This window comes from Oreochromis niloticus, linkage group LG1 (genome assembly GCF_001858045.2).
Source record: "Oreochromis niloticus isolate F11D_XX linkage group LG1, O_niloticus_UMD_NMBU, whole genome shotgun sequence".
Taxonomy (NCBI): Eukaryota; Metazoa; Chordata; class Actinopteri; order Cichliformes; family Cichlidae; genus Oreochromis; species Oreochromis niloticus.
Genome location: NC_031965.2, coordinates 13,457,709 through 13,473,216, shown reverse-complemented (window position 1 = coordinate 13,473,216; position 15,508 = coordinate 13,457,709). Strand labels below are relative to the sequence as shown.

The 15,508-nt window shown below is 41.0% G+C and overlaps 1 protein-coding gene across 1 annotated transcript; it reads left to right on the top strand.

Moving 5' to 3' along the window:
• The first annotated feature begins 487 nt into the window (after positions 1-487).
• Positions 488-15,128, top strand: tmod2 (tropomodulin 2). The gene is made up of 10 exons (XM_003458189.5): positions 488-631; positions 6,002-6,221; positions 7,295-7,451; positions 10,595-10,717; positions 11,090-11,164; positions 11,251-11,381; positions 11,473-11,580; positions 11,661-11,804; positions 11,940-12,084; positions 12,655-15,128. Exons 2-10 carry the CDS (start codon positions 6,096-6,098, stop codon positions 12,684-12,686), a joined length of 1,041 nt encoding a protein of 346 aa, XP_003458237.1. The 5' UTR covers positions 488-631; positions 6,002-6,095; the 3' UTR covers positions 12,687-15,128.
• The last annotated feature ends 380 nt before the right edge of the window (positions 15,129-15,508 follow it).

Sequence of the window (15,508 nt, the reverse complement as noted above, 5' to 3'; positions counted from 1 at the left end):
ATTTGCATCAAAATCTAATAATAGTGGAACAATGAGAATAAATGATAAAATATAGAATAGTAAGTATAATATACTAATATGATTCTAAATGCAGCCTAGTAGAATTTCATCTTAAATGAACATGCTCTTAAAGTTTACAACACTTGGTGGAGTTTACTCAGTTATTGTAAAGACGTCATATTTAATTATCATGATGACTAGCAGTGGCAATCATCCAGAGCTTATCTCAGCGTCTCAGTGCATTTCAATTCTTGTCCAAATTTGGTCAAAATAATCCCTCTTTTTCTATTTCATTTTTTAAATATATTTTTTGTTTAAATAGAGAAATTTTATTTTATGTTATTTTGTTTTATTTTATTTTACTCTATTTATTATTTTATTTCAGTTTGCCTCCTCCATGTTTCATATGATTGGTCTCTTGTAGGAGAAAGGGCGGGTTTATTAGTGCTATTGGTTGAGGCTTGGGATACTACCATTCTATTCGTTCAACCAGACGTCACTCATATACTGCTCGGTTCTCTTTTCCTGTGTTACCGCCCTTACCCTAAGTGAGGAGTCAAGCACAGAAGAGATCGCGTTGGGAAGACTGGTGCTATTTGGACATTCCCTAGCTTGGTCCCATCAGCCTCAGGTAAGGAAACAGACGACTGTTTGAGGTTGGAAATCACTCATCATGAACAACCGTATAGCTTTGCCTGCTGTCGTTTGTAGTATGTTCACTGTGGCTGCTAAACGGCTAGCAACTTGAGTGAACCGCAAAGGTTAGCGCGTTAGCTTCTACATTTCATCGGGCTGTTTCCCATGGTAGAGTCCGTCCGATACATGCAGCTAAGTTAGCAGAGCAAGTGCCCCATAAACCGCTTGTTCTGGCTTGAACTGAAGTGTGGCGGATTTTTCTAGGCGGTGATAATTACAATCATTATGGCTGCTGTCAGCGTGGTAATCATAAACATGTCAAGAACGGGTTAGCTAACGCCGTTCCGTAGCCCGCTGTGTCTCCAGAAGATGACGAGCTAAGTTTATACCAAAAGTAGCATATTTGATATTTATTATGTTAGTAGTGCTGTGTGGTATGTGGTCTAACTGCAGATTAACCTGGGGTCTTCTTTCTTCTGTATGTATGAGTATTGCTAATGCTATGCAGAATGTAGGTAGGTCCAATATAATGTGAGCTGCCCATCCCTGCCAGCCAGACAATTCATTAGAAACGGGGTATGAATAGTGCCTGTGTCTCTCTATTTGACCGAGACAAGAGTTGTTTTTTTTTTGTTTGTTGTTTTCTGTTTTTTTGTTGTTTTTTTTAAAGGACATACCTTTGGTGGGATGGCTCACACCATTGTTAGAGGTTAAGGGAAGACTTTGTACTTCTTGTCATTAAAGTGCAAAGTCATTTTACCTATATCGCAAGTATTGTGACACATTCTTTGCTCAAGATTTAGCGTTAGGATTTATTGGTGTGCTCACAATGGTAGTTTCACCAAGCAGGACTCAGTGGTGAATGAAGGGTGTGGCCCAAGACGTCAGCTTGGGTACTTGTGGTTTTTTCCTTTTAAGCCCCAGGGCAGGTGGCCTCCTTCCTGGATCTGAAAGTCTTGATTTGTAACCAAATAATAATGTTGTGGTGGTTGCTGACTTGACTTGTCTTTTTTTCCTGCACTGCCACCACTGCAGTATTGCAGATAAACTGGCTTCTCAGACAGGTTTTGTTTACCCCGCATACCTTTCACTGAAGGGTGAAACCTGGCTCTGAGCCAAGGTAATGAATGGTGGCTTTAGTTTTTACAAAGAAGTGATGAGTTTTCTTGAGCCTGTGTTCATACTCTAGCCCCCGTGAGCTAAAGGCTAGGCCACTCCTTGAATCCGTTCCCTTTATATAATAATGTGGTGTGTCTGGAGTGTGCGGGCAGGTCAGAGGGAATACACAAATCATGTATGGTTGTTAGAGTAACACCCCACTTCCTGTCTCACCCTTGTCAGCTTTGTAAAGGAGCTGTTAGGAAGCAATGTGTGAGTGGATGACTCAAGGTAAAGTTTGTTTTGTTTTTATGACTTAGCTTTTTAGCTATTAAATAAAAAAATGAAACTATTACCCTGGCAGTATCATATTTCAAACACTTTTTCTCCTTCTCCTGACTCCTATATCAATGACTGTTTTTACTTTAATAAGCATAGTAATGAACATATTTCAGTACCAGTGTGATCAAGCCTGCTGTTGCTCTCTGTCTCTTTCCATCTGTTTTCTATCATTTCAAACACTTTCAGGCACCTGGAGAGACTGAACACACACACACACACACACACACACACACACACACACACACACACACACACACAAAGTGAGTAACAGCAGGGTGGAGAGAGGAACAGCAGAGTGTAAAACTGGAGGAGAGTAGGTGGGAGGTGGAAGTAAAGAGTTGTTTCCCATGAGTAGCATAGCTGGGTCATTCTAACTATAGTCTTTTTGTGCTGCAGTTGGGGTGGTGTTCTGTAATAATGCAATACCAGTCAGTGCTTCCTGTTCATCTTTGAGCTGCAAATTACTATTTGTGCAGCTTCTGCCTGCTGATATCGAAACCGCTCTGGCAAGAATTAGACTCGACTGAGATGAACTTCATGTGTTTTCTTGTAGCTGCCATCAGGTTATAACATTTACTCTAGGCATATCTGGGATGGTGTCTGATATCGTATCACAGCAGGTACGCAATTAGATATCAGACGCTGTCACTTTTGGAAAGAGGATAGTGCCCCACATTTGGCCTGACACTGAGATAGTGCTAAAGGTAGAACCAGATATTTTACATTGCACTCTCTCCATTTGTCTGACTTAATATCCTGAAGAATGGGGTCACTATTCTTGCTGTAAAATTGGAGCACAGAGTAGTTGCCATGAAACTATGGTTGAAGTGATACAGATTCTCAAGAATAAAACTTTAGTTTAACTTTGCAGATGTCTACTGCAGGGGGGAGACCTCCAGGTGAATTTACATTGTTATATTTATATGGGTCTGTGTGTAGCCTGAGTGGACAGGCGAGTGTAGCATGCAGACAGGTTTGCAGTGTTGTTGGCCTTGAGCCATCTGTTGTTCTCTTGAAGGATTAGCAGACGAGGAGGTGAAGGAGAAAGGAATCAGTCAGATTGGACTAATGGATCCTTCCATTGTCTCCAGCTCAGCCTGAGCTGACCTATTGTCATCATTATCTCTGTCTCCGTGCTCCATTTCTCTTCTGTCTGTCTTTTTTCTAATGTGTTCAATAATCTCAGCGAAGTGGAAAGTGAGAGAAAGCTAGATAAATAGTGTTAGGATTCCAGAACAAGTAAAAGGAAAGACATCTGCAAAGCCATAAAATCAGGTTATACTCCCAGCCACAGAAATGCCTGTTTCCCCCACACTCAGTGTTGATCATAAAAAATGAACAATAGCCCTCCTCCTCCTCCAGAACAAGCGAGTTAAAGCTTGTGATGATGTCACAAGAAACGTATCGTAGTGCCATTCCATGATCACAGGCCAGGCGACTGTTGTGGTATTTGGAGCATGCAGTGTGATTTTCATATGATTTGGATGCATGGGATTTTTTTTTCTGTCCTGTGACATAAAATTTAAAAGGTAAAACTACTGCTGCAGTTTAGCGCGCAAACTGTGTTCAACAACATTGCTGTTTTCCTCTCATGCAGTTTCTTGGATTTTCTTCCCTAAGCGTTTAATTTGTAAAAATGAACTTTATAAACTTGCATGACCACTTCATCACCTTACCTGAGGAGCACCGTTAACTTAGCTTCACCACCTTACTGTTAGCAGTGATAGGATTGATTAGCATAGGATTGTTAACAAGATAACAGTGTAGTGTAGATGATTATATTTGTAAGCTTTGATTTTCCAGTCATCACTGAAGACATTTGAGCTTCATCTGCTGGAACTCGCACTTGTAAATGCCCCTGCGATGACTATTGCAGTCATTTCAGAAATAAATGTGTGTAGCTGTACCGCACTAATGGAGGAGATGAAGGGAAAAATTAGCCGAGCACAGAGCCTGGATTGTTGAGACAATGAACTGAACGGTGTGAGAGACACCGGCCTTGTTGGACTTCTCGGGAATTCCCTTGACTGGAGAATCTATCTGTTTTGTTAAACAAATGAATTGAATATTTCTAGCGGACTTGACTTTTGGCTAAATTGCTATAAAACAAAAGAAGTGGGAATGTCTGTAAATGATGTGGCTTCAAGTGTTAGTTTGATCCTTAAAACGTACAAAAGCAGCAACATTTGAATCAGAATGTTTATTACTAATTTTTGTTGTGGCAACTGCATAATTTCTTTGAATGTGCACGCATGTGTTCTTCTTTCTGTAATGCTCAGTCACACTTGGGAAAACAGAGGTTGAAAAACATCCTGTGTTGCATTTGAAATTGTTACTTTAAAGATGGGGGACCAGGTCTGAGACCACTCACAGTCAGCTGTCTTCAGGATGACTGTGGTGCGTCAAAATGGCAATAAAACAGCAATAAGATGGAGACAGTCTGTTATCATTCTGCAGTTGAATGCCAGTTAGCTGGTAATTACATGAATTCTGATAATATGGTTATTAACTGTGATTGCCAAAAACTGCAAACTTGCTGCTGTCTGCTAAACAGAAATTTACATTTGGTGCTTACACTCAGAGTCCAGCCAGAATTTCGTGGATCCAAAGAATTCAGAAATTTCTCCACAAGCAGTGACATTGTTACTGCAGAATGGCAATTTAATTGTAAAATGACACAGGCACTCAGCAGCCTTATGTTTATTTAGGAAAAGAATCAGAGTGCAAACACCTAGCAACCAGAGAGTCGAGTCTTCGATTGGAAAGAGACGCATCAGAGACGAGTCGTGTCACTGGCACAGACTGACTCAGATTGGTTGCATGAGCAATTATTTGCAAACCTTCACCAGCCTGATAGTGATTACAGTCTGAGTCAGACTGCGATGGTCTGGAGGCAGGTTGCCTCCCACTGGGTGACATGTACAGTTGAGTGTGTTGCACATTCAACATCAGGGTGACTGTTGGTCAGTACAACTACTTGTAAACAATTTTCTGGTTACCAGGAGTTTGCTGTAATATTTTTACTGGAAAGTGACAGAGTCATAAATTCTTATTACAAACTTGAGAATCCGGTCAGAATGTAATAATGGATGTGGCACTAATCTATAGGTAACAACTGCAATGAGGTTCCTTGGTTTATTTGCTTGTACACTACTGGAGCAACCACGAACGAATGTCTATTCTGAATATACACCTACATGCACAGTTGTTTTTCTTGCAAAAGAGGAGCACAACTGTTTTTCTTTTCACTGTGACAAAAATCAGTTGTTTTGAAAGAATACAAGTTTAAGTTTGTTTCCAAAAGTGTACACCAATTATTTGGAGAAGTAGCATCTGTGGAGTCCTGCAGGGAGTTTGGAAAATCATGAGGTCGCTCTGTGTTCGGACTGTGGCGTGGGAGAGGGAACTGCCTCTTGATTTTATTTGAAAGGATACACACTCAGTCACTAACTCCTTCGCTTATCTGAGCTTTATTTAAACTGAACTGCGATGTTATGGTCAGCCTTTCAGTCCCAAAAGACAGAGCGACACATGCATTTCCTCATTCTTATTGAGAAAAAGCTTCCTTTGTTTCTTCTTCTGTCGTGATAATGTTTTATAAACTTTCTCAAAATTTCTATTTGCAAAGAGCTGTAGTTGATCCTTATGGGATTGGTCAGATGTTTTGTCCAAGCCTGAGAAAGTTCTTTGTTGCAGCTCTGTGTGTGTTGGGTGTGTTCACCCATCATTACATCATCCCAAGGCCTTGTTATCCAGCCCAGCTGTGATCAAGTGTTGGTTCACAGCAATGAGATAAACAATCTTTATCTCAGTTAACAGCATGCAATTAAAATTGTCTTTTTGTGAGTCAGCTTAATAAAATGAAATGATGCACCATCCACCCCTCACCACTAATTAATTTGTGTGTGTGTGTGCTTGTTTTCAGGTAGTGTCTTCCTGGTTTGGAGCAGTAATCCTGAGAAGAGCAGTGTGGCTGCGGTCTGGTGTTTGGTGTTGCTTAGCAAGCTATAGCTGGTACCATGGCGTTGTCCTACAAGAAGGATCTGGATAAATACAAGGATCTTGATGAAGATGAAATCCTCAACAAACTGTCGGCAGAGGAGCTCAAACAGCTGGAGACGGCCCTCGAGGAGATGGACCCTGAGGTCAGGGCTCAGTGCAGGTTGGAGGAGCTCCAGGGCTCCTCAGTGGGAGGAATTTCATTTAGAGAAGGGATTTATTAAAGGGGATTTATTGTCTTATCTCAAAATAAAAAAAACACTCTATGCACACACAAGTGGGTCATTAGATTTGTTAAATGACTAATCGTTTTTCCAACTTTACGTCTCTTGTTGTGGTTGTAGTGCCAAATGGTGCAAAGTAGACCTGGTTGTGACAGGTTAATGGTTAGGAAATTTCCCCCCAGAATGCATTTAACCTCACTAATTCACATGTAATGGTGTTTTTTTTCCCCACTCCAAAGTCTCTATGGTTTGGAAAATAATTTAAAGCTGCAGCAGCTCAGGCTGCCAAGTCTTTGTGAGAAGAGCTGTACAGCGTAATGAAATCCCTTCCAAGCCCCTGGACGTTTTCTTTAATTTCCATCCAGTGAGGCAAATCGGCCTACATGGCGACCACATGGGGCCCACAGGAAACAGTCAGCAGCAATGGGAAAATAATCATTTCTGGGTCTCATGTCGGTAAAGACATGAAATCTCATTTGGTGTGGATGCAAAACGAAGCACTGAATTTTGTTTTGTTGCTGTGTGTATAGATTAACACACGGCCTTGTTTGCTCTCTGCCAAGTTTTTTTATTTTATTTTTTTTTATTTCACCCACAACAAAATATTCACAAGCTGCATTTTTTGATTAATCTCCTGAGCATCAAGTTCAACCGGTATAGGTATTCTTTTACTTCCTTTTTGAGCAGCTTGTATTTCATGTTTTAATTTCTCACGTGACTGTCAAACTCCTGCTTCTGGCAACTAACACAGAGGCCGGAAGATGCAGAGGATACAGTAGCAGAAGTGTTTTTTGGGGGTTTTTTTCTAACAAATGGTGCCAAATATTGTTTAGCTTGGATTGTGCAGCTTTTTCAATGTGTGGAAAAGGCTTTTAAAGCCTGCTTAAATGGATTTGATGAAAGTCCGGACAAGGAGTTGTCCTGCCGCTTCATTACGGTGCATAAGTGCACTGAGGTCTTAAGCTCTAATGTGGCTCCTTGTCTTTTGTTCCCAGAATGCTCTTCTCCCAGCAGGTTTACGTCAAAAAGACCAGACGTCTAAGACAGCTTCCGGACCGTTCAACAGAGAACGTCTGCTCAAATACCTGGAGAAGGAAGCCATGGAGTATAAGGACAGAGATGATATAGTGCCTTTCACTGGAGAGAAAAAAGGTGCGTTGTTTTTTTTGTTTTTTGTTTTTTCTCGACAATGCGACCAACTAATCACCAATAACACCGGTAACAAGGTACTATTATATGTTAGTGCTGTATTACTCAGGGGATGGAGATTCAGGGTGCACCTGCAGACCTAGCAGTAATTATTCTACAGCTGTGTTTGCAGATATTACATGTGCTTACATGTAAGCATGTCTGCTCAACATAGAGCAGTGCTGGGAGTGTGTGCTAATACTAAAGAAGGAAGGAAGGATTTTACATTTTGAAACTATGTTTTAATTGTTTGTTTTAATAGATATGTTTCGTTTTTTTTCTTGGTTTATATGCAAGCCTGAAACATATTTATGAACCATGTTGGCCTGAAGTATACTATACAAAGTATAGTATATAGTATACACTATGCTTGAACTCACAGCATAGTAGTATGATTGTCTGCTAAACCGTATGGGTTTAATGTCAAACTGATATATCCTAATCTTTTCATGTGAAACTTGTTCTGATGGGTTTTATGACATACTTGTGACACTCTTATCCACCTCTAAGAGGAAACAAAAGGTGAAATTCTTTATGTGGCAAAAAGCCAGAAATGCAGACGAGTGAGTAGAGAAGAAACCTCAGTGGGAAAAGTAGGAAAATCTTTATGAGATGAAGCAGCTCCTTTTTGTCGGGATCTCCACAGATATGAATCTGAAAGCTACTCTCTCACCAGAGAGGAAATATGGACTGATGGCTTCCCCTGACCTAACCATGGCCTGTTGGAAATTAGTGTGTGTGTGTGTTTGTGTTTGCAGTGACAACATGGAAAACTCGCATCACTGTGGTTCTGTGGAATGCAGCTGATTCTCTTTTCATTGTTAGACTCACCCCCTGCTGATAACTAATGTGGTCATGAGTGTTTATGTCTCTAGTTTCAAACTTTACCTAATTTCTGAGGAAAACAGCCAGCGTGAGTCCATGGTAACCGTTTTTAACCCTCTCGCAGCTGAATTTGTTGTAGTTGTTTTTGTCGCTTCTCCATAATCCATCTTTTCTGTTGTTTATTCCTCTGTCTACGATGTGTTATCTGTAGAAAACGAGCAGGCGATGTATGATCGATTAGGCTACTTTTAGCTGCTCCCTTATTAACAGTGTAGAGCTCCGCATGCGTTTGATTTGGCAGATTTTTACACCGGATGCCCTTCCTGACGCAACTCCAAAGTTATTTGTGTCGCCTCCTGGGAGTGAAGCATGGACCATTCAGTTGTTAGGTGAATGTGTAAAGCGCTACACTGTGGAGCTGCGAAGATGTGTGATCGATAGAAGCCTGATAAGCATTTTGTTTGCTTGGGTTACGGTGGAGGGCGTTGCTGTTGCACCAAGGAAAATACAAACACACAGCAGATGTGTTCCACATGCTTACAGTGTTCAGTTTTTCTCATGAATTGCTTTCAGAGTTGAAGCATATGGCTTTAAGCGTCCATGTAACAAAGCTATACTGATGTGATACTGCAAGTCAGCTAAGCCTATTACTACAAATTCACTGCTCATGATAATAGTTCAGTTAGTTTCATTATTCTGGTTGAGTACACACTAGTACAGTGAGTAACCTGGGTTAGCCTTACGTATCCAAATAACAAGAGCGAATTGAATAGCTGAAAAACAGATGGACAGACGTCCAAAGACTTCCTATATTTATTAGTAGGTAAACATCACGTTTTGTACTCTTTTTGCTTGTTCTGTAATTACCTCTCTATGTTGGTTACTGTTACCTGGTTATGTGGTGAACAAAGCCACATGTAGATGAGAATCATTTGGAAGAGATAACAAAAGCCTGCGGTTTGCTGTAAATACCAGCGATGGTTGAAAAACGGGTTTGCAGCTTCAGTTGACCTAACCTTACCTGCTGTATCTGTAATGTTAAGTTTGAGTTATGCTAGTAAATAAAGGTTTCATTTGTAAATGGTGTTAGTGATAAACTGCTCATTTGTAGATGTTGAGATTTTTTTACAATGCAAAACAGATTAGTGGAGGAAGACAGTGCCTGCTGCTTTAAGTTACAATTGAAATCTGATTGGAGAAACATGCCTCCCTTTGACACCTATTAGATAAGTTACTGATAGAATCTAGTATTTCATGGGAGAAGCTTTTTGAATGAGAATTGATTTGAGCCAAAGATTTTATTTTCTCTTCTTTTTCTTTTTTTTGAGACACATATGCATTACTTTCTCCATCTTTTATGTACAGTCCATGTGAACGCCTCTCGAGTCTAGAAAACAAACTGGATTTAAAAGATTTATTCTGATTCTACTGTTATAGAAGGTTTAAATTATTATACTATTTGTAGTCCTTTCTTTGCTCAGCTGTATATACTCCTCTGGGATAACAGTGATAGCCATCCGGATCGTCGTTCTCTTGGCCCTGGTTTTTCCTTGTTTCTGGCGAGTTGAATTTCGCTCCAGAGGGACTGGCACAGGATGCTGCCTGATGACTGTATTTAATGTTTGTTGGCTTTCAGGAAGTGCCAGTGCACCCCACTAGGGACTGGTTTGAGCAATTTGAGCAGTTTGACTGATTTAGGAGGGGGAGGGGGGGAAATGAAGGGCTGTTCTCGGGGTGTTTTTGTTTAAGAAGACGGGCAAATGGAGAGGCAACAAATGGGACCCACTGGATGGTCTCTCTGCCCAGTGCAAGTGTTTGGTTGCCCCAGCAGTGCAGTTTAGATTAGACTCAAGTCATTGTTCCATGACTTCCTTTGTGCTTTCCGTTTCTTCCCTCTGATGGGTTACCATGGCAATACTGTAACTGTCAGACACTCGGTGCCGGTCCAAGCTGAGCGAGTCTTGTGCACACTTAACCTCTTGTAAGAAATGTAACCAGTTTAAAAAAGTAATTCAGTATTTTAAAATCCTTTAGTGACAGTCAGTGTAACTAGTTGCTCTTAAACAAAGCTTAATATGCTGCAAGTAATTGTGTAGAAATGGCTTAAAATGAGACTGTGATACATCGTCCATGGTCCCAAAACCTGATGTTAAAGTAAAAAGTAAGTAGGTCTAAAGGGGCTTATTAACAGTTATGTTTGTTTTGTTTTTAAATAGAAAAGTATCTGTTTCTACTCGACTCCTTTGAAATTTGACTGAAGTGTTCTCTTTGTTTGCCCACAGGTAAAGTGTTTGTTCCTAAGCAAAAGCCAATAGAAACACGTAAGGAGGAGGTCACGACCCTTGATCCAGAATTGGAGGAAGCGCTCTCCAGTGCCACGGATACGGAGCTGTGTGATCTCGCAGGTAAGAATGAGAAAATGCCTCAGAGAGAGTCTTTGTGGAAAGGCTTCAAAAACACAAGTGTTTAAGTGGGTGTGATTGAAGAGAAGGCTTTACACATACACACACACAGTATTGTAGTGGTGGGAACTTTCTCTGGGCCCAGTCTGTGCTGGGACAATAAAACACAAGCTCTTTTCACTCCTTTACTGTGTGTCTTGATGGGGGGAATAAAAAGGCTCATTGAGCAAAGTCACACCAGTGGTCTGCTATGCCATTTAGAATTGGTTACTTTTGTCCACACTGGAGAACATACATGCATACATGTATCCATGTATGTTCTGGTCTGTGGTCTTCGCCTCAGTCACTGAAAATACCGTCTGCTTTTGTTTGCAGCGATCCTGGGTGTTCACACACTGGTTACCAGTAGTCAGACATATGATGGAACAGGAAGTAAAGAGGGTTACAACAGTGAGTATTAAAAGTAATTTATCCCAGTTAACTCAACTATTCGGAAAAGGAAAATCTGCTGACCTACACCTGCGTTTGTGTCTCAGATGTGGTAAAAGGGGAGAAAATGAACCCAGTGTTCGATGAGCCTCCCAATCCCACTAACGTAGAAGACACTCTGCAGAGGGTAAAAAGCAATGACAGCACCTTAACAGAGGTCAACCTTAACAACATTAAGGTATGTAGAAACGCAAGCTTTCACCATGAGCGTGTGTGTATATGCTGGTCAGTCCCTGGACCAATGGCAGTGTCTTTGTCGGCTTTTTCAGAACATTCCGATTCCCACTCTGAAGGACTTCGCCAAAGCCATGGAGAAGAACACGCACGTCAAGAAGTTCAGCCTGGCAGCCACGCGGAGTAACGACCCAGTCGCTGTGGTGAGTGGTTGATATACTTTTCATGGCTTTTGCTCACACCTGAGAACTCCACACTCACATTTTTGCCTTCTTCCTCCCAGGCATTCAGCGACATGCTGCGGGAAAACAAAACATTGCGAAGTCTGAATTTGGAGTCCAACTTCATCACCGGGGCAGGAGTGCAGGCTTTGGTTGATGCATTGCGAGACAATGACACACTCACAGAGATCAAAATAGACAACCAGGTACAGTAACAATTTGCTCAGAATTTCTAGTAATGAAAAAGGAGGAAGGGGAAATTTCACACCTGTAATTTTGGTTTAGCTGAACAAGCTGTTGTCCTTTCTCTAATGAACTGTATCTATTTGTGTGTACTGTAGAGACAACAGCTGGGTACTACCGTAGAAATGGAGATCGCTAAAATGTTGGAAGAGAACAAGAGCATAGTGAAATTTGGCTACCACTTCACCCAGCAAGGGCCTCGATCCAGAGCTGCCGCAGCTATCACCAAGAACAACGACCTGGGTATGAACGCAGCACGCACAGACTCGACACTCTGAGATTTGTTTAAACTCGCAAAAGTCGGGCGAGCCATTTCCGCTCCCCCCCGCCTTCCTCTAGTCATCTGTTTTATGGGAGTGTGATGACATAGTTGAAACATCTGTTCAATATCTCACTCCGCAGTGACGACCTCTGCTCTCTCTTTTAGCTCCTCCTCCAGACAAAGTCGTGGTAGCACAGGTGTGATGCATGGGTGTGGCTCCCACGTGTGTCAGTGCATCAGTGATAACAGAGATTAGTTTCACAGTATTTGAATGGAGCGTTCACCATATTAGCTGTGTGAACATTGACACTGCGTGATATGCAGCTTTGAGAGTGACGACATCTCACTTCTTGTTTTCTGCACATGCTGACACACACTGTATAAATAGGTGTAAATTTTAACCACACAGCTCATGAGGACTCACTTAGCGTCTTCATGATGAACTAACAAGCCTGCGTAGGGTTACGATTGTGTAGCATGTTTACAGTTGTTTTTATTCGTGTGTTCTTTAACTCTTTCGGCTCTCGTTTTATTGTGCTTTTCCTCTCCAGTTCGCAGGAGGCGAGTGGAAGGGGATGTGTAGGGACGGCGTGACACCTGTCTCCCAGCCAATCCTGTTTTTCATCTCATTTTGTGGAATAATTTCAGCCAATGCCCTGGTCTTTCTCATCTCACTGTGTGGAAACTTTAGTCTTGTGCCAAACTGCGGGGCAAGGCAAGCTAAACCTGAACATGCATCTGAGAAGAAGGGAAATAACTGGAATTGCCCTCTCCCGTACACATGTTCATACTTATGTTTATTATTATGTTGTTATTGAAGGTGTAAATCTTAGTTTTTAGTCATTCATTTCAGCTGCTCCCCCCTTTTTTTGAGCCTTTACATTATCTTTCCCCACTTTTTACTTGCTTTGTTTCCCTTTTTTACAATTCTACAATTATGTGAGCTACCAACATTACCAAGTACCAACAACAACATCAATAACAGCTCTATAAAGACGGTATCTAACGGTAACCTTTGTGTCCTGATAGCTTGCTATTGAGGCTGAAGCTTCTTGTGGAATTCCTGTATTGATTAAGCACTCATTAGGGCGATGCAGAGAGCTCTGAAGTTTAGTGATGACTTTAGCTTCAGGAAGTGATGTCATTCAAGGCTTGCCTAATCTGCTAGAGACACAGTGGTTATTGCTTGGAGATAAATACCAGACTGCTGACCAGAATGCCTGACTATACAGCTGCCTGTTAGCATTGTAAAAACAAGCAGTGTTGTGCAGTGCGCTTGGCAACAGTTTACATGAGCAGGTGTTGTTTATTAGAGCTGCCTTGTAAAGCCAGAAGTACTGCTGAGCTGGAGTGGCTAACAAGGCGTGCAAAAAGTGCACCAGGTCTCTTAGCCAGTGCTGGTACTGTACTGCCAGCCCAACTCACAGACTGTATATCAAAGATGGATATAGCCACTGCAACGTTACCTATTGTTTTATGCAGTCTCATATTTTTTGAAACCTGACAACTGGCTAGTCACAAGGAGGGTCCACCTTAAGTTGTATCCTTATTTTATAATCATTTTTGATGCAAATTTACTAAATAAAAATTGTGTTTTATTAAATAGGACGTTAACATAGCCATTGAGGCCACAAACTTCAGCTCCCGTAGGCAGTAGGGTCATTTTCCTCATAGGCTTCGTATAATTAGATCTTTTTGAAAACAGAGGGGTCGCCGCCCCCTGCTGGTCATTAAAAAGAATGCACGTTTAGGGGGCTTTCTTCACTGTGTCCATCTACGTGTACAGTCTATGGTTTGACTTGAAACACCCTACAGTAGCTGTTGGCTCGCCCCTCATGTAAAATGTATACTTTATCAGTGCGATATTGCTTTACTGTTTTATTCTACGATCTTGTTTTGATACGGTTCAGTTTCTGTTGCTAGTTTTTGTGATCACTTTATTCTCTTGACAGGAAGTTATGGCTGTTTTGATATTTTGGAGTAAGCAAAGCTGCGGTTGTGCTGTTAATGGACCGTGATATTATTGCCAGTCATGGCTATTAAGGCCTTGACCTGCCCCTACAGATGTCTGCTTAACATACTTGGTTTCACTGATGCTTAACCATGCCAAAGACTAACACATGCAGTGCTTAAAGTATCGATAGTAGACATAATGGTTACTGGCTCAGGTTTGGCTTTGTGACAGAGAGATTTACATCATGCCGTACAATGTTTTTACTTTGGTTTTTGGTTTTTTTATGTGTGATGTTCACAGCGGCATCTTCTTCGAGCAGTCCAATGAGGTGCGAGGAAGGTTTAGCAAAAGGTTTGCACGAAACTTTCTACTTTGACTTCTCAGGTTGCGACTGCTCGTGAAATGTTTCTTTGAGCTACATCTCACTTTTAACTTTCCACTAAAACTTCCATGCTCTCAGCAGTAAGATGTCACTTATGAAATATTAGATGACACCACGCTGTGCGCGCATCAAGTAGACCTTCTTTAGCTCGAGATGGGTATAACAGGACTAATTCAGGAGTTACTTGAAACTTGTATATACTGTTTATGTGTAATAGGAACAATATCCTGGCATGAAGTCATCACCTGTGAACATCATGTTTCTGTTGACCAAAAATGTTTTCATCAGCCTCACATTCCTCACAAGAGTTGTACTGTTTTTATATTCATGCACTTTTTCCATGAGCATATCTGCTTTTTTTTTTTTCATTACTGTTTTTTTTCTCTTCCTGGTGGACGCTCTGCTAAAGAAGAAAACTGCTTCCTTGCTTGAGCTTGTTAATAATACTCTGATTCATAAAAGCTATATTAATTATAAAAAATGCCATCTCAAATTCAAAGTGTGCACGTACACATAATATTATATGTGCACCATGTGAACCTACAAAAGTCACTGCTGAGATTTTTTTTTGTACCTTAAATCAAAACCCAGGTGTTAACGCAAGGATTCTGTATTATAAGAAAACCACAAGACTGGTAAAACGCACTGCTGAATATAAAACAACTTCAATAATAAATGTTTTTACATAATTTGTCTGTTCTGGGTTTTTTTTGTTGTTGTTTTTTCCTCGGCATAAATTACAAAACATTTGCACAACATTTCAAGAAAGCTGCAATATCAGATCCCTTGTATTTTCTGTCTGCATTTAGATCAGACTTGCACATTGTTTTCATGTACAGAGTTCCTAATTAAGCCAGCGGCTAGCTGCAGGGAGCTCTGGCCTCCAGACATGCTTCAGTTCAAAGGTGGGATTTCTCCGGCATGAGATCACCGGGCTTCACAGATAAAATATATTCCAGCCATCTTGTTTATACTGTGCTTCCACAGGCTGGCTCCATCTTACAAAAATCACCTAAATTAGAGTAATGGTTAGCATGTGTTTTAAGCTATTTAATTAAACCCAAAGGAG

Bases quoted from the DNA above. Each gene is read 5' to 3' on its own strand.
- tmod2 (XM_003458189.5), top strand. From the start codon at position 6,096: ATGGCGTTGTCCTACAAGAAGGATCTGGATAAATACAAGGATCTTGAT. The intron at 10,718-11,089 runs GTAAGAATGAGA...TTTTGTTTGCAG, and splicing joins GGAGCTGTGTGATCTCGCAG to CGATCCTGGGTGTTCACACA. The intron at 11,581-11,660 runs GTGAGTGGTTGA...TCTTCCTCCCAG, and splicing joins GTAACGACCCAGTCGCTGTG to GCATTCAGCGACATGCTGCG.